Source organism: Chenopodium album, chromosome 9 (genome assembly GCF_948465745.1).
Source record: "Chenopodium album chromosome 9, dcCheAlbu1.1, whole genome shotgun sequence".
Taxonomy (NCBI): domain Eukaryota; kingdom Viridiplantae; phylum Streptophyta; class Magnoliopsida; order Caryophyllales; family Amaranthaceae; genus Chenopodium; species Chenopodium album.
The window spans coordinates 57,592,228-57,609,412 of record NC_137842.1 but is presented as its reverse complement, the minus strand read 5'-3'; the positions used below and the strand labels follow the sequence as shown (position 1 = coordinate 57,609,412).

The following is a 17,185-nucleotide window of genomic DNA, read 5'->3' as shown; positions in this document are numbered from 1 at the left end:
TTTTGCCTAGTTCTAAATTTCTAATAATAAAATCAGCAGAAATCAAAATTAAAAATATAAATACTGGTATATAATTTATATAAGAAAGAATATAAAAGATGTCTACACTTTGTAAATTAACCTGTGCCAATTTCTACATTGCCATATAGAATCTATAATCAGATTTTGACGTTATTATCAATTCTCTCATTTTCTTGCATTGTTTGATTGGGTTCTACATACTGACTTCACAATTACTACAAGCTAAACCAAGATTTCCTTATCAGGCCTCAAATGTCATTATCAGCTCTAGTGAATCCACTGGGCTGAGCAGGTACGTAAGCATGAATTTGGCACGGCCAAGCATGAGGCGCAAAGATGTTAGCCACGGGGCTTGGGCTGAGTCTAGACCAAGGATTTGGAGAAGTGACAGCATGGCCCACTGTCATTCATACTCTTAAGTCTCAAGCAACCTAATGGTAATCAGCTCTGATGCAATCTCCTTGAGCAACCCAATAATTAGGATAACATTATTGAGCTTCATCGCCTAAATACTAGAACTATTCAGCGGAGCCTACTTTCAATAGTCTAGACAACATTAGTAAATTTCAAGATGGGCTCCAAGACACAACATATCAAACAACTTATATCAAATACAATGTGAAAGCAGAGATTTGCTGCCAGGCAAAAGCATCTATCCCCATCTGATTCACGAATCCTAAGTCACATTGTAAGTACAACTCAATGCAACAATTCTTTCAAACTTCTCACAGCTGAAAATGCCACGTCCACTAAGCTGATTATTAACTAGGGGCAGGTGGTTTACAACTTTACATCACTGCTTTTAGGAGTATATTTTGTTCACGTTTGTTATAATCCTAACCTTGGGATCACAACATTTGATATTGATAGACGTGGGTATATGTCCAGGTGCAGGGCTAGGCTATACTATAAAAACCATCTATGTTTATGGTCCTAAATGAAGTGTCAAAGTTCCAAACCCATGTCAGAACCAGTACTCTAACTTGCTTGCAAAGAAACAACTCAGAAAAAAGCTACTCAAATTGATCCATCAAAACAAGGTAAATAGTTAAATGGAAAGAAAATTACTGACTTCTTCATTAAACATTATTCGCAAGAGGTTTAATCCATAAAGAAAAGCAGTGGAAGCTCAAAAATATAATTTGGCTTGACATTTGGAAAAGTATCTATCTTCAAATGACATTTCTTGTGCCAAATTGGGCTGTATACATAAATGCTCACTACCTAATAGCTTGTCAGAATATATTTCTAAGCTAGAATTTAATTTTCATAGTAAACAATAACATCAAAAGGCCATATAAAAGATACCTTAGTACAACTAGAAGAGAAGAAAAGAAAGAGCTCCTTTACTTGCAGAAGGGAGCACCCAGTTGACTAGTCTGCTTCTAGATGGGACTGACATAGTTGGCAAATCTACCTGTCAGGAATAGAATACAGCCATTATAATTAAAGTTGGCAACTCAATATAATTTATTGGTGATAGTACATTTAAGTGATTTAACATTTCCAGTAATCCAAAACTCAAAAAAAAAAAAGAAATAATGTGCATGCAAACGAAGCTGAAGTAGCCATGCTACAATAAACTGGTGTTTGAACAGTTAAAGGGGTATAGCAATGTCAAATTGCACACTAAAGCACTTACTAAGAGTAAATATTAGAGTAAATATTAAATGGATTTCAACTAGCTTAATTACTTAAAGTCTTAGGGGGTGATAATACCGCCTACATTAATTGCTTGTGGTTCTCTCCACACCACAAAAAATAAAAATAAAAATCCAAGACGTATAGTAATTTCAACACCTAATTCCCAATATTATCCTGGATAGTATGGCACTGATATAACAAAGCATTTACTTCCTCATAAAACATCTTAGGCAGAAGCTGTGATTAAACACAAGGCTAGAAAATAAGCAATATCACTGCCAAAGTAAAACACTTTAATTCTTGCCATTCGTAATGTTGAATGGTCATGAGCTTGCTGGTGTTAAAAGAAAGATGGTACAGTTTCAAACATTGCGTAGCGAGGTTGTAATACCAGGCAAAAAGATGGACCCAACTTGAGATTATATCAAAGACTACTAAGTATTCTGTAGTCCTGTAAACTTATATGTTCTTCCACTGACAGCCGCAGATGATAAATCTTGTAAAACCAACAGCTTCAGAAGTGTCAATCTCAATTTCAGAGAAAGTGTTGGGGCTTTTTTTCCATTCCAGACTAGAGTTCAATATATGGACAAGTAGCAGAACACAAATTCATGTGAGCTACTGATAATACATTTGTCATCTTATGTTATTCAAAACTAACAAACCTGTTTCACACACACACGGCATTTGTCATCTTATACCACAAACACACACACACACCCACACACACACACAAGCAAGCAAGCCAATGTGGTAGAGGAAGACAGGCAGGGTGGTAATCTGAGAGGCTGGTAATTCTAAGCATCAATATGCAAGGTAGGCATACTTCTTAAATCTTATTAAGTTGATAATAGCCTGAAAGAAAAAGGTTGTTAGTTAGTTAGGGAAAGACAGAGAAGTTAAGTTGAATATTGATGAGAATGTGTTTAGCAACTAGCTTGTTATTTGAGGGAGAATCAAGCCTCTTGAAAGCTTGAATACTCCGTATCTTTCTGCAATTACGGTTTATTAAACAAAATCATCTTCCTCTTTCCTTGAATTCTTTCATTAATGATGTCCAAGCTAAGATAAATTTTAGCAACAGGATGAAGTAACCAGACCAATTCAAGATGAGGTTCCGTGGTGTATGTTGTTTGCGGATGATATCATTTTGGTGGATTGGAGCAATGGAGGCAAAGGTTGGAATTTAGAAGGTTAAAGCTAAGTTTGAGTAAGATTGAATATTTGGTTTGCTGCTTTGGTAATCAGAGGAGACAAGTGATGATGTGGTGAGTTTGGATGGAAAGGACTTGACCATGAGTGAATGTTTTAAATATCTTGAGTCGATCATCCAGAAAAATGATGACATTGATCAAGACGTGGCCCACATGATTAAGTTGGAGTAGATTAAATGGAGACCATTCCCTTACAGTTGAAGGGAAAATTCTACAGGATTGCCATAAGACCAGTGTTACTCTATGGTAATGAGTGTTGGGCTTTTAAGAAGGAGCACATTAAAAAGATGAAGGTTACAGAAATGCACATGTTAAGGTGGATGTGCGAGAACACTCTAAGAGATAGGATCAAAAATGAGGTTATTCGCAAAAAAGAAGTTGTGGTAGGCATTGCAGACAAACTAAGGAAAAATCTTCTATGTTGGTTTGGGCATGTAAGGCGGAGACCCGATGGTGCATTCGGTACAAAGAGTGGAAGAGTGGGACCATGAAGAGGTTAAACGAGGGAGAAGGAGACCGAAAATGACTTGGTAGTTAAGAAGTTAATGAAGTATATGGATTTGCATGAGGATGAGGCATTGGATCGTAAGGAATAGAGGAGGAAGACTTTTGTTGAGTAGCCGACCCCACTTATGGGATTAAAGCTTTGTTTGATTGATTGACCTCAACATAAATGAGAAAAATTAAGGACAAACCGGTGATCCCAATTTTCAATCAAATAGATAGTTAGATGAGACCTAAATGCAATAGCATCTTTCCATAAAGGACATGTATGACACATAAAGGATAATATGTTAGCCAAACAACAGGTATTATGGCTTCGCATCATAATTAGATAAATAAAGCATGGAAGCTTTTACTCATTAAATAACAGAGTACAACTCTTAATGTATACATAACAGGATTATCAAACTGATTGAGACTGAGGTATGACTGTGTGACTGTATGTCTACATGATGGAAAGTCACAATTACAAATATACAAAATCTTTCAGAACCTACACTATGTTTGGACAAAAAGATGTGTACATTTCTTCCCTTATTTGGACAAGGAAGGGAAAGGAAATAAAGGGATCCATACCCTTTTTAATAAACCAAATCCGTTCATAGTTGGAGAGATTTGAAAAGAAAATGGAAAGTTACTATTTCCCTTCCCTAGTTTCCTAACCCCACTCCACAATTTCTTTTTCCTCTTTTTCTTTCCCTTCACTTTCTCTTCATTATTGTTTTCCAAATATAGTGTTAAGCAAACCCAAAAAAATTGCAACCAATGGATGCATGTAGCCATGACCAGCTGCTCCTACTAAGATTAGGTAACTCTCCCTTCACTAATCCCGCCACAGCATTAAAAAAAAATGGAACTTAGAGTGTTATAGGGCTTAGTATTAAGCTCTAAACTTGGGAAAGATCCCCAACAGCCACAGTAGGATTCCTTTACACAGCCAAACAGAAAAGGAAAAAAAAAAAAAAGATAATCACCCAAGATCCAAAGCTGTGAATTACAACTCCATGAAAAACTTATGAATGGAGTCGGCAATAAAAAGGGAAAATAAAAAAGGTATTGCTATGATTTTTTTATGAATCATTAAATAGCATATATGATGAAAGTGTTTGGGAAAGAAAAAAAAATAGTCACTTTGCACAACAGATTAAGGCTCTGTTTGGTCGGGGTCTTTGATTAAGAGAAAAGGAACTGCTCTTTAACCTCTTGCTGTTAGCTCACGTCTTTCATATTTGTTTCCATTCTCCAGTTTCCATGAACAGAGTTGCTTGTTACCCCAAATACCTTATTCTTGATTTTCCCACCATTCCCTGGGACATGGATTGCCCCAAATTTAATGTTTGCTTACACACTATACTGTCACATATTACCACAATGCCAAAGCCACTGCCATACCAAGTGCACAGTCATCCGGAGGAACTGCCATCCAAGTTCCCACCATGACACCTTTTGTTAGCAATCCCAACCTAAAAAACCCTCTTCCCAATCCCAGAACACCAAGGACCAAGCAACATCACTACATTCCCTCCACACGAAACCCCCCACTCTAACCACTTGCATGTCTTCTAGGAATACACTTAGACAGCAATTCACACCTCACGTCCTCAACACCATTGCATCCAACCAAGACCTGGAACAGAATAGAGGGCAACAACCAACGAACCTTTTATATTGTGTCAATGATGGCTTAGATTTAGCCACTTGATAGTCAGACTTGGCCGCCAAATATTGGAACTTTTGTCCATCTCCAACCACCAAAGATCGGAATTTAGACCAATTCATCATATCAGTGGCTTGTATAGTTAAAATCTGATAGGTTATTGTCCAAGCTACGAGATGGAGAGTGATTAAACATGAGATGGAGCTGGGGCAGGAGAGAAGAAAGTGGTAAAAGAGAGAAGGAGCAATTGAGCTTAAGCATGATGATACAAGATTGGGATGGAGAAGCAATGGCAACTAAAGGAACTAGAGGTGATGAGATTGTTGACGCTAAAGGGTAGCTGGTGATGAGAGGATAGGTATATTTATTTTTACCAATATTTGACAACTAAACAAACACAAATGAAGATTAAATCCAATCCTTCTGCCTACCAACAAAAAAGAAAACAGAATTGTTTTCTAGTTCTTTTCCTTGATTTCTATCATGAATTAAACAGAACATCAACATTTCCCTCTACAGCTTTAATGGGACATATTGGAGGATATACATTCGCCTGAAGTTTTGTGCATTGGAGAAAATAATTGAGTAGTGCTTATAGCAATTAGCAAAAAAAATAAAAATGGTTTGATAACATCCTGCCTATAAAGAAGGCACCTTCCATTCTTCCATACACAAGAAACAGATGATCACCATCAAAGAGTTGCAATCTTGACACTATGTGAAACTAAGACACCGTCTATGTCTGACAAAGGGTATTCCTAATTGTACACAAATGGACCTTTTTTCTCATGTCAGAGATGCCTTACATATAGCCACCTGGTGGTCAGACTTATTCTGAAACTTTTGGCCATCTCCAACCACCAAAAATTGGAATATAGACCAATTCATCACATCAATGGCCTGTATAGTTGAAATTTGAGCAGTTATTGTCCAAGGTAGAGGTGGCGAATGGTGACAATATGAGATGGGCGTGTTGATGCAATAATGGAGAGGAGGTGGAAGAGAATAAAGAGGTGGAACTGTGGAAGAGAGGAAAGGAGAAATTGAGCTTCAGCATGGTGATATAAGATTGAGAACAAGAGATGGAGAAGTAATGGCAATGAGAGAAATTGATGGTGGGAGGTGACCACAAATGGTGATTAAATCCAATCCTTTTGCGACCAATAAAAAAGATAACAGAAGTTCTAGTTCTTTCCTTCTGTTTCTTTAAATTGAACTAAAAGGAAGATCAACATTTTCACTCTATGCACCAATAGCGCATAATGAAGAATATACATTTGTGTGAAATTATATACATTGGGAGTAGTAGGAGTAGTAGTGATTCGAACAATCTACAATATAGTTAAGATGGTTTGATGACTTCCCGCAATCCCGCCTACACAGAAAAAAGCACCTTCCATACACATTTTAAATAGATAAGGCGCATCATCAAAGACTTGGCAATTTTGGCACTATGCGCAACTAAGTCACTGCCTTCTAACTACAATAAAAGGCATTCCTATATGTACGCAAATGTCACTGAAGACATGATAATTACTCCCTCCAATTTTAATTCAAGATTTCATTTAAACATAATTAAGGGTGCAGAAAGTGAAAGAACAATTAACTAACTAACTCCCTCAAAAACTGCTTAATAAGTTGCTTAATGCTACTCATAGGCTCATAGCTATATGAATTCAATGTAACATTCCATATTAGATACTCATTTTTCCATATTTTCCTTCCCAAAATCAATACAATTACAACCCGAGTGTTACCGGTCATAAACCTAGTCAATACAATACACCCGAAAACCTACCGAAACTTCATTCAGCCAAATTCACTACAATCACCAATGTACATAACCAATAATCACTGATTCATAATCAAAACAATCAATTAACCAGAATGCTAGATCCAATCACTGAAAAACGACATCAACGAAATCGAATACCGATACAAACGACTTACATTCAGCAGAAGAATCAAGTCCATCAGGAAGCCTGGAAACAAGGCAAGCCGAAGCAATGGCGCTATAAGCCGGAATAAGCGAGCATAATTCACGGCGAACTCTAACAAAGAAAATATCATACAATGTCAGAATTCAATGAAATTGGAGAGAGAAAGTTAGAGAGAGATTGAGAGGAGTACCTGAATGAAGAAGGAAAGGGGGAAGGGGAGATTGGAGTACGACGAAGGAAGATTGGAGGAGATGAATTAATGGAGAATCGAGGAGAAGAAGAAGATGGAATTGAAAATGGAGTGTTCTTCTTGCAAATTGTGCATATGAATGTGGATCTTCCGCCGATTGAAGCTGCTGCCATTGTTCTTTGCTTAGCAGATGATATGCTTGACCGCAAAACCCTCTACTAAACCCCTCTTCTTTTTTGTGATTTTTAATCTTTTACCCTTTTCTTTTTTTTTTTTTTTTTTTTTTTTTGGAATGGTACAAACAAGAGAAACACAAGAACTAGGTTCTATTTTAACTCTTTTTTTTTAACGCGAAGTAATAATATTATTAAATAATAGTCATACGGCATCTACAATAATAAGGATTTGTACCCGTAAAAAAAAAAAAAAAAAAAAAAAAAATTGTAAACCACAGATTTAGAGAAAATATCATAACTTTTAGGAAAATTTGATGATTATCACCAACTATTGTTGCAAAAATTGAAAATACCACCTCAAGTTTTTTTAAAAAAAAATTTACCACCTAGATTTTTCCAAAAGTAAATTAATCAATTCATAAACCCTAATTTTTTGAATTGAGTAAAAAAAAACCCCAAATTGATTACCCAAACCCTAATTAAACTACTCAATTTGTTTCGTTGTAGGTTAGATTGTAGCAATTATAACCTAATTTGCGAAATTTTTGTATTTGAAATCAAATTTAAAGATGAAATTGGAAGGAAATCGTGGGAAGAAAGAGGGAAAACAAGGGAAGAAAGAGGGAAAACGGAAGTGTGGGCCCATGATGACGTCATGTCACACAAAAAGTGGGAATTTGAAAACTTTTGGAAAAAACTAGGTGGTAAAATTATATAAAAAAAAATAAAAAAAAAAAAAAAAAAAAAACTTGAGGTAGTATTTTTAATTTGGGCAACAATAGTTAGTGGTAATTATCAAATTTTCCTAACTTTTATAATCAAAATCATAACTAATTTGCATATTTGGCATAGCTCATACTCCACCGCTTCAAGCTTGATGCGAGCAATGATTTTTGATACCTTTGCATTTTTCCAAGTTGAGACCTCCGCAATCTGCGCTGATATTTTGATCGACGAGTTGATGACAAATGTCATACCCATATGAATCCAAATCATCACCTTCCCAATTATTATAAGAACCCTAAAATTAAAATTCTCATCCATAGATGAAAATCAAAATCCCAGAAAATTGGGACAGACTCACGCAGATGGAGAGAACAGAACAAAACAAAACAAAATGTAAAGCAAAACAAAAATCTAAATCGAATTAAAGAAAAAGGGTCGGAAATAATCTAATTTTCGAATATTGTGAGCAAATTTGAAGTGGAAATGGTACACATAGACATAGTCTATGCATAACTGCATACCCTACATAGACATTTACTTTGGTGATTTTCTATTGGTTAAAATTTAGCCCCACCTTGGCCCACTCCAAAAATTCTAAAATTTTCACTTTCAAATGTTTCAAAATTGAAAATTTAAATTTCAAATTTGAAAATTGAATATCAATGTATATATGGCGGTGAGAATCAGAGCAAGGAGTAATTTAAGGAGAGGGGGGTGATCCAAGAAGGGTAAGCGACGACGGAGGACGAAATTAGGAAAGTGAAGTAGTTCATAGACGGTAAGCAACGCGGTGGGCAGAATTAGAGCCAAATTATGACGAGGTTGAGCGGAAAACACGACAGAGTTCAGGCGATTGAATATAGTGGGGGGTGTTGAGCCCATGAGAAGACCCACATGTGAGTGTTGTGTTGTCCCACATTGAAAGGTGTAGAAAGTGTATCCCACATTGAAGATATAAGAAAGTTGTGTCCACTTTATAAGGCTAAGGGGCTACTCCCCTCATTGCCATATGGTTTTGAGGTGGAACCTCCTTAGTCGTATAAAGTGGACTGTTGTGACGAATGTGGCTCAGACTTGTTTAGCATGGTATCAGAGCCAAGTTGAGTTGTGTGATCTGGGCTAGTATTATGGACAAATCACATGTGAGTGTTGTGTTGTCCCACATTGAAGAGTGTAGAAAGTGTTGGGAAGTGTATCTCACATTGAAGAAATAAGAAAGTTGTGTCCACTTTATAAGGCTAAAAGGCTACTCCCCTCATTGCCATATGGTTTTGAGGTGGAACCTCCTTAGTCGTATAAAGTGGACAGTTATAATGGGTGTAGCCCATACCCGTTTATTAGTGGGTCAAACGATCATTTCACCAGAAGAAACCTTGGTTAACTATTCAATGTATTATTTTAGTACAAAAAATGGAGTTGAATTTATTTATTTATTCTTCACTTTTATTATTTGGTATCATGAATTTGTAAATGAAGTTTCAATAATAATATTAGTATCAAATAAGTAGGTGTGGTATCAAATTAATGCATAGTATAATTTATTTGGACATCATTATTTTTGGTAAAAATAAATAAAATTGAGAAGGTTGGCGACACTTAGCAATGGTTTTTCGAAGTGAGTGGTGAAGATGAGTTTATTAGACGTTAGGGTTTAGGGGTTTGGGTTTTGAGGTGGGTTGTTGAGGTGGGTTTGGGTGGGTCTCGGGTGGCACTTATGGAGGGGTTTGGTGGGCAAAAAGATGGTCGGCCGCCAACAAGGGGGAATATAAAAAGGTCAAGGGGTGAGAGAGGTGGTTCATTTGGTGGTCGAAGATGGATGGGGGTAGGCCGGTAAAGGCTTCCATGTAGTGGGGGACTAAGGGTGGGTGGTTATTTAAAGTTTGTAATAGTATTTAATAAATACAATTAATTAATAATAAGTATAATTAAGTGTATTGTAAGTCATCTGATTTATTTAAAGAAAAGTATCCTTAAAAGTCAAAAGGTTTGGTTATTGAAGCTAGTCGTGCAAAAGTTAGCTTATTGTTGAAAATAATTCCAAAATTAATTATTAAGAAGATTACACTTTCACATTATAAAATATCTCAATTTTTTCGTGACTCTATTATCTAGCAGGGAAAATTATATAAAAGTTAAGTTTTTCAGGGGTTGTCTTAAACTTTAATAGAGAATCTAAGTTAAACATTTATAAAAATTGAAAAAAAAAATACCATGATTAACGTCTAAATTTAATTTGTGTGTCAATAATATTGCTCAATTAAGATGTTGGTGAACAATTTGGCCCTTAATGATCCCAATTTGAAGTGAAATTTGTAAAGTTATATATCTTAAACCCCTCATTTGTGTGATAAAATATGTCTCGATACAAGCATGTTTATTTACTATTTAGCAAATCTAAGTGTATTTGAAAGAATTGTTTTCCAATATATTCGTGACCTCAAATTAAACTAAATATGACCTTAATTTTTACCTTTATCTAATCGGATTTGAACTTAAGTAAAAATAAAGTGAACTAAACATGACCTTAATACAAAATGTTCGCTCCATTTCGTAGTACTATCACAACACTTTCCTTTTACATCTGCTTCCAATAATAAAACACTTCCTATTTAGTAAAGACTTGGATCACTGTTGTTTTATTATTTCTCTCTCTCACTAACCTCACTTACACAAATACTTTGTAGTTTTTGCCTCTTACTATCTTCACTTATACTACAAATTATTAAAAGCATCTGGTTCACAATAATGTATTATGGATTACTAACATTAGAGACACTCTAATTATTTTATTAATAATGGTAGGGCACTATGCATGTTATAATAAAAGTTATTTTATTAAAATAAATAAATTTCGTTGTGTTATTATAAAGGTCATAGGTTAGGCTTTTTTTCAATGAAAGTTTTAATATATTAGTCATTATGAATAATAAAGGTCACCATGTTGATATAGGGACACTATGTCCAATATAATGTTGGCTGACAAGTTCGTATTTCAGGTTCACAATAATATTAAAGTCACATAAGTTTTAATTGTAATACCCCGTATTTTCATACGTATTTTTCTAATTAATTATTATTTTCTAAAAAGGGTATTTTAATAATTCAATTTACTATTTAAATCTTGGAGCCAAAATTATATTTGAATTTTGGCGCCAAAAGTATTTTGAAAACTAATCATTATTTTGGATAAGATTTATTATCCATTTATCCTATTTTAAAAACCGGATTATTTATATATTTCGGATATTTTAATTAAGGCAAAAGCTATATTTTTTTTATTATTTTAATAGGTCAGAAAATCCCAATTAATTAGCTAATAATTTCGGATTTTCCTATGTGAAAATCTGATTTTTATTTAGTTAAATTATTTGGTGAATATTTGGTATTTTATTATTTAATTATTTATTACAATAAATATTATTTACACAATTATTTTTAATTCCTTAAAACTAGCAAAATATATTCCTAAATACTAAATAGGAAGGCCGAAAATATGATCTTAGGAAAGCTCAATAATTTCGGCCATCCCATAAAGATTTTGGGAAAATATTTTGGTAATTTGTATTTTTAATTATCTCCCTTAAATCTCCTATTTTTCATAATTCTAATTCTCCATCTTTTTGATATCCAATTATTATATTTTCTTGCCATTCATTCTTCTTAATTATTCCCCAAGAAATTCCAATTTCCTTAACATTTTTCATGACATACATACCTTCCATATTCAATTATATACAATCCCTTAAAATATCAAAACTTTCCTTAAATCTTTGCTCACTTCTCCAAGTAATCTCTTAAACCCTAATTACCATAATTCTTCCTACATTTTCCTACCATAATTCATGCTCATACTAGCCTATAAATACCCCTTCATACCTCTCACATTCTTCACACCAATTCTCTTCTTTTCTTCTCCTCAATTTTACACAAATCATCCCGTTCATCTTTGAAGCCAATTTTCGAGAACTTCTGGTCAGTTTTAAGGGTAGTGACGTTTCACAGAAAGTTGTTCCTCTTGAAAAATCATTGAGGTCAGGCTCAAGAATCACCCAATTAGGAGCTATATCGAAGGAGTTATAGCCTCTGAAAGTTCTGCCTTTTATTTCCTACGCAAATCCAATTTTTTTCTTCTCCTTTTCTTTTATTCAATTATTATTATTATGGGAGATTAATATAAAATTATTATGAGTAGTTTTAAAATCAGATTTTAATAATGTTCATGTTTAATTAATTTAAGAGGTTCATGTACATTTAGTTGGGAGGGTTTAATTTAATTATTTGTGATTATTTGTTAACCTTATTTTGATTAAGGTTATATTTACTTGTAGGGTGTTTTTGATCAAGCTACTTGAGAATTCTTTTGAAGTGTTGTTGGCTAAGTGAAGATCAAGGTACGTTAGGTGGCTAAATACCTTAAAAGTGATCGATTTGAATAACATGTTTGAATGATTTTATGATGAATTGAATTAAATTGAATTGAATTATGGTTTATGAATTAAAAGTATGTTTAAAGGATTGGTTTTAATAATTGAATTGGAGTATTGATTTTTATAACATGTTTTGATTAATTAATTTATTATTCATGTTTAAAAAGGATTGATTTTGAAAGCAAGTTGGGTTTATGGAAAAGGAGTTTGGATTGTTTTTATTAAAGGTTGAATTATTGGATTTAAAAGAGGATTTATTGAATCATGGATTTATTATTATTTATGCTTTATAAGCATGTTGGTAATCCCACTATGCGGATTTGGTTTATTGATAAGGGCTTGGACTTTGCATGACTGGGTCTTTCCTCAAGAATAGCCTTGTAACATAAGGAGACTAGCTTGGGGGGTGTGCACACTTGGGAGAGGAATTGGTTTTAATATGAGGAATTGGTTTTAAAATAATTGGATTTAGTTTTATTGATTATTGATATTGGAATTATTGAGAATTGGTTTTAAACCATGAGTTTGGAATTATTAGATTATTTATTGGAAATTGATTTTAAAGCATGTTTGCGAATAAATTGAGTTTAATTATCTTGCACTTATCGTACTTAGCATATTTTGCTAACCCGTACTTCTTATTTGTTTTGGTTCGCCCTGTTTACCGTAATGGTAAGCAGTGTTGCTTATTTTCAGGTTGGAATCAATAAATGATGCATTGGAGTCCCGGAATTGGTTTTCACTAAATTAGGAATTTGGTCTTGTATCTATTTTGAGTACTCATAAAATTGGTTACTATTATGGTTATTATTAATAAAGAAGAGTAGTGAAGTTTCCGCTGCAAAGTATTGTTATTTTTAGTAAGTTGAGTAGCCTTGCGTAATTTGCGTAATCACGCGGCAGTAATACGCCTAAGTCTATCTCTACGGTATAATTACATGTATTATACTAGTATTTCCGTAGAGGGAGATTTGGGGGTGTTACAAAGAGGTATAAGATTTTCACAAAGTGGTATCAGATTTTCACAAAGTGGTATCAGATTTCAAGGTCCTAAAAATATTAAAATGGGAATTGTAATTAAAAATTGTGGGTAGACTTAAGGGGCATATAGGATAGATAGAGTTTCGCATTTGTGCGTGAGTCAAAAGCTTTATTTTACTTAAAAACTATTTTCCTATTTGTGGAAAGATGAGGGAGAAAAGGATTCTCGAGTTCTCTACAAAGGCCTATAATGGGTACGACTCTCTGTCTAGGAAAGGCTCGCCTCAACGTCGTAGGTAACTTTCCTGGGAGATGCGGGCTCGACCGTCCTTTAATCTCGATTCAAGTACATATTTATTATTTTTGAAAATAAAAAGAATTGAAATTGTTTGAAACTTGAGTATGCGATTATGTGTGCATTAAAGTTGGTGTTAAAACACCTTAGAGTGTGGTCTAGAGGTCCGAATTTTTGAGTTATTACCCATGGTTGGGTAATCTTGAGTTATGTTTGGTTGAGTTATGAATTGCTTATTGCAAATGAATTTTGAATTGGATTGTTTGTGTGATTTGACACTTAATTAATTGTTTTGCATGTATGTGTGAAACAGATGAAAATGATTGATGCAATGAGACACCAATATTTTGACATTCATTACTTGAAAGATAGTGGAGTCACAGTTAGTGATTTCATAACTGGAATTTGTACTTTGGCCTTGACCCTTTATGAGAAGGATGGTGAGGAAGTCTTGACCCAACAACCTTAGATGGTTCTTCTAGCCTTGGCCCATTTGCCTAGAATTAAGAAATACCAACCTCTCTTTGACAAATATGGGGGGGGGGGGGGGGATGTGATTTAGGAAGACGGAATGTAGAATGAGAAGCACCATCATGAAGGGAAGTGGTTAGCAACTATGTCTAGCCTTAAGAGGGACTTGCACTATGTGGAGCGCAAGTATGAACCTAAGAGGAAAGTTGTGAAAATTCCCACGATCCCAAAAGATCGAACCTTTGGACCTAATGACCAAATGTACTTCTTAAATGCCCAAGTACCTTTTTCATACCCAAAGAAGCGACATGAGTATGTGGAATCTAGTGATGAGTTCGTACCACCTCTCGGTAGGAGCAAGCATTACCGTTCTCTTAGCCAATCTTTGAGCTCTAAATCTTCAAAACATTCTAGCCCAAAAGCCCAATTCCACATTGCAAAAAGGCCCAGAACTCGTTCTCAAACTGCAAAAGAAAGAGCCCAAAACCCCAAAGATTCTTCAAGCCAACCTTGTGGGGATGTAAGTCCAACAAAAAGCCCAAGTTATACTCCTGCCCCAGACAAAAATATAAGTAAATCTGGGTCAAGCTCATCAGGCCTTATTCCAAGCTATAGTGGTTATAACCCAACTCTCATGGCCGAACCAAGCAATAGAAATGATGATCCGGATTATGATCCTATTGAAGATGGTTATGCCCGTAGTGTTATTTGATTGTTTTTTAACTATGTTTTTGTTTCATGTTTCAATAATTGTCCTAAGTGACAAGGTTGTATTTTCATTAATTATTAATGAAATAAAATGAATTATTTGAAATTTCTCTATGTTATTAAGTGAATTAAATGCTTGTATAAGAGGGAATTAAATCCTGAGCTTGATGCCTATAGTGAAGTCTTTAAGAGGGTAGCTGCAGCTAAACCACCTATTTACTTGGGAAAAGAGGACCCAGCCAGCCTTGAAAACTGGATTAGGGAGTTTGACAAGCTATTTGATGCTATTGTAGACACCTAAAAATGTCTCCCCAAAACCAAACCCGATGATAAATAACCTTTCACTGCCACTATTGGTCGGGTTTAGTATTTAATCCCGAGAGTGCTTAAAAAATCGTATTTTATTAAATTCATACTTTTGAAAGGTCCATGGATTAGTCTTGATGTTTGGTAAAAGCATAGTTTTAATTTCAGCCCAAACTTATTAATTAATTTTAAGCCCAAACCTTTTTGTTTTATTTTATTATTTATTTTTGGCCCAAACATTTTATTTATTTTTATTTAATTATTTTCTTATTTTAGCCCGAATAATAAAAGTCAGAAAAAAGCCCGAAATTATCAATCGGCACTTAAAAAGCCGAAAGAAATTAGGGTTAAAAATGAATTTAGAGGGAAAAATGGACTGGAAGTTCCCGCGTCACGGCAGACTGCCACCGTGTCACGGGAACCCTTCCCGTCTGACGGTGGGACTTCCCATGACACGGGAGGTCTGCCGTGACACGGGACGTTCCGTGTCCTTTCCGCGTAAACCCTTAACGCGTTTTTAATCCCGTTTTCTGAAAATTTCCCGCGTCACTCCAAAACTGTACCGTGTCACGGGAAAGTGTACCGTCTGACGGTACAGTCTGACCGTGTCACGGTACAGTCTGACCGTGTCACGGGATACTTTTTTAGGGTTTTTATCATTTTAGGGTTCCGTGTGCTCCCTCAGCACATTTTCCCTATAAATCCCCCCTCATTTCTGATGTACGGGGCAACCAGAATTTTTATGATTTTTATTTTCTCTCTTCTATGCTATTAACCTAAACACTAGCCTACCCTTCTCACTTCAAAATTCCTTCTTCAAGCACTCAAAGGAGTCCATATTTTACTCGAGGTTCTGTCCTTAAGCCAAGGCGTGAAAGGTAGAATCGTTTGAGGGTTTGGCCCCAAAATCAACCTTGTTTTATTTAATTTAATTTAGTTATTGTTTTATTATTTCCTTGAAGTTACTAAATCGTTTATTATTTTGTAGTTGCAAACAAACAGATTCAAAGTAAGGATCATGCTCTTTTTATTATTATTATTATTATTATTTTTCTAACAATTTTATGTTGTTGGAATTGTGATTAAATTGGTTTTAATATTAATGCTGATTTTATTATATTTATGATCACCATATTTCATGTTTAAAGGGAATATGTAATTGAAAATCACGACTAATAAGATAATTTGGACAACCGGTTTAGGTTCCTTTTAATCTTGTTGTTTAATCAAGTGATCACAATATTTTAGAATTATATGTTGCATTAATATTAAACCAATCTAGCCTAATAATAGTTTGGAGCAAATTGAATATTTTGTTTGTATGCCTTTGAGATCATAGGAATGCTTTTCAATATAAGAATCGAGTAGAGGCCAATACGGGCGAATGTGACTCCATGACTCACTTCGTACCATCATCCCCGATCCTCCTTTCGTGGTTCCGAACCATATGGAGTTAGTAATCTCATGGATTATGAATGGGGTGTAACCTTCACAGGTCAATCGTTGTTGCCTATCGTTGTCCCTTATTCGTGGTTGCCTTTTATGATCCGTGAAAGGTTTACAAGTTCCTTAAAAACTTATTGGCGGCTCCCTACTTTATTTGTCCCTAATCGTAATGTCAATTCCCACTTCCTATGAGTGCCAAGCATATTCACAACATGCTTTTAACGTAGGCGCACCTCGAGCAACGCCTACAATTTGGCGACTCCACTGGGGAGGATTCTTAATTATTTATCGATTTGAGTGATCGGTATTTAATTAAGATGAGTGGATGAGACTTAAAAGATTCTTGAAAAAATATTCCTGTGATTAATTTGGCATTTTTGCATCTGCATAGACGTTTTAACGTCGCATTCAGGTCTGTCCCGTAGGAAAAATTGGATAACTTGGTTGCGCGTAAAAGCAAACAGGGCACCAGTCAGATT

At 34.9% G+C, this 17,185-nt stretch overlaps 1 protein-coding gene across 1 annotated transcript; it reads right to left on the bottom strand.

The window, feature by feature from the left end:
- Positions 1-1,064: 1,064 nt before the first annotated feature.
- Positions 1,065-7,380, bottom strand: LOC145559944 (uncharacterized). Its single transcript, XM_081621215.1, has 3 exons — positions 7,171-7,380; positions 6,991-7,091; positions 1,065-1,438 (listed from the first exon to the last, which is right to left on the bottom strand). Exons 1-3 carry the CDS (start codon positions 7,341-7,343, stop codon positions 1,407-1,409), a joined length of 306 nt encoding a protein of 101 aa, XP_081477341.1. The 5' UTR covers positions 7,344-7,380; the 3' UTR covers positions 1,065-1,406.
- Positions 7,381-17,185: the final 9,805 nt, after the last annotated feature.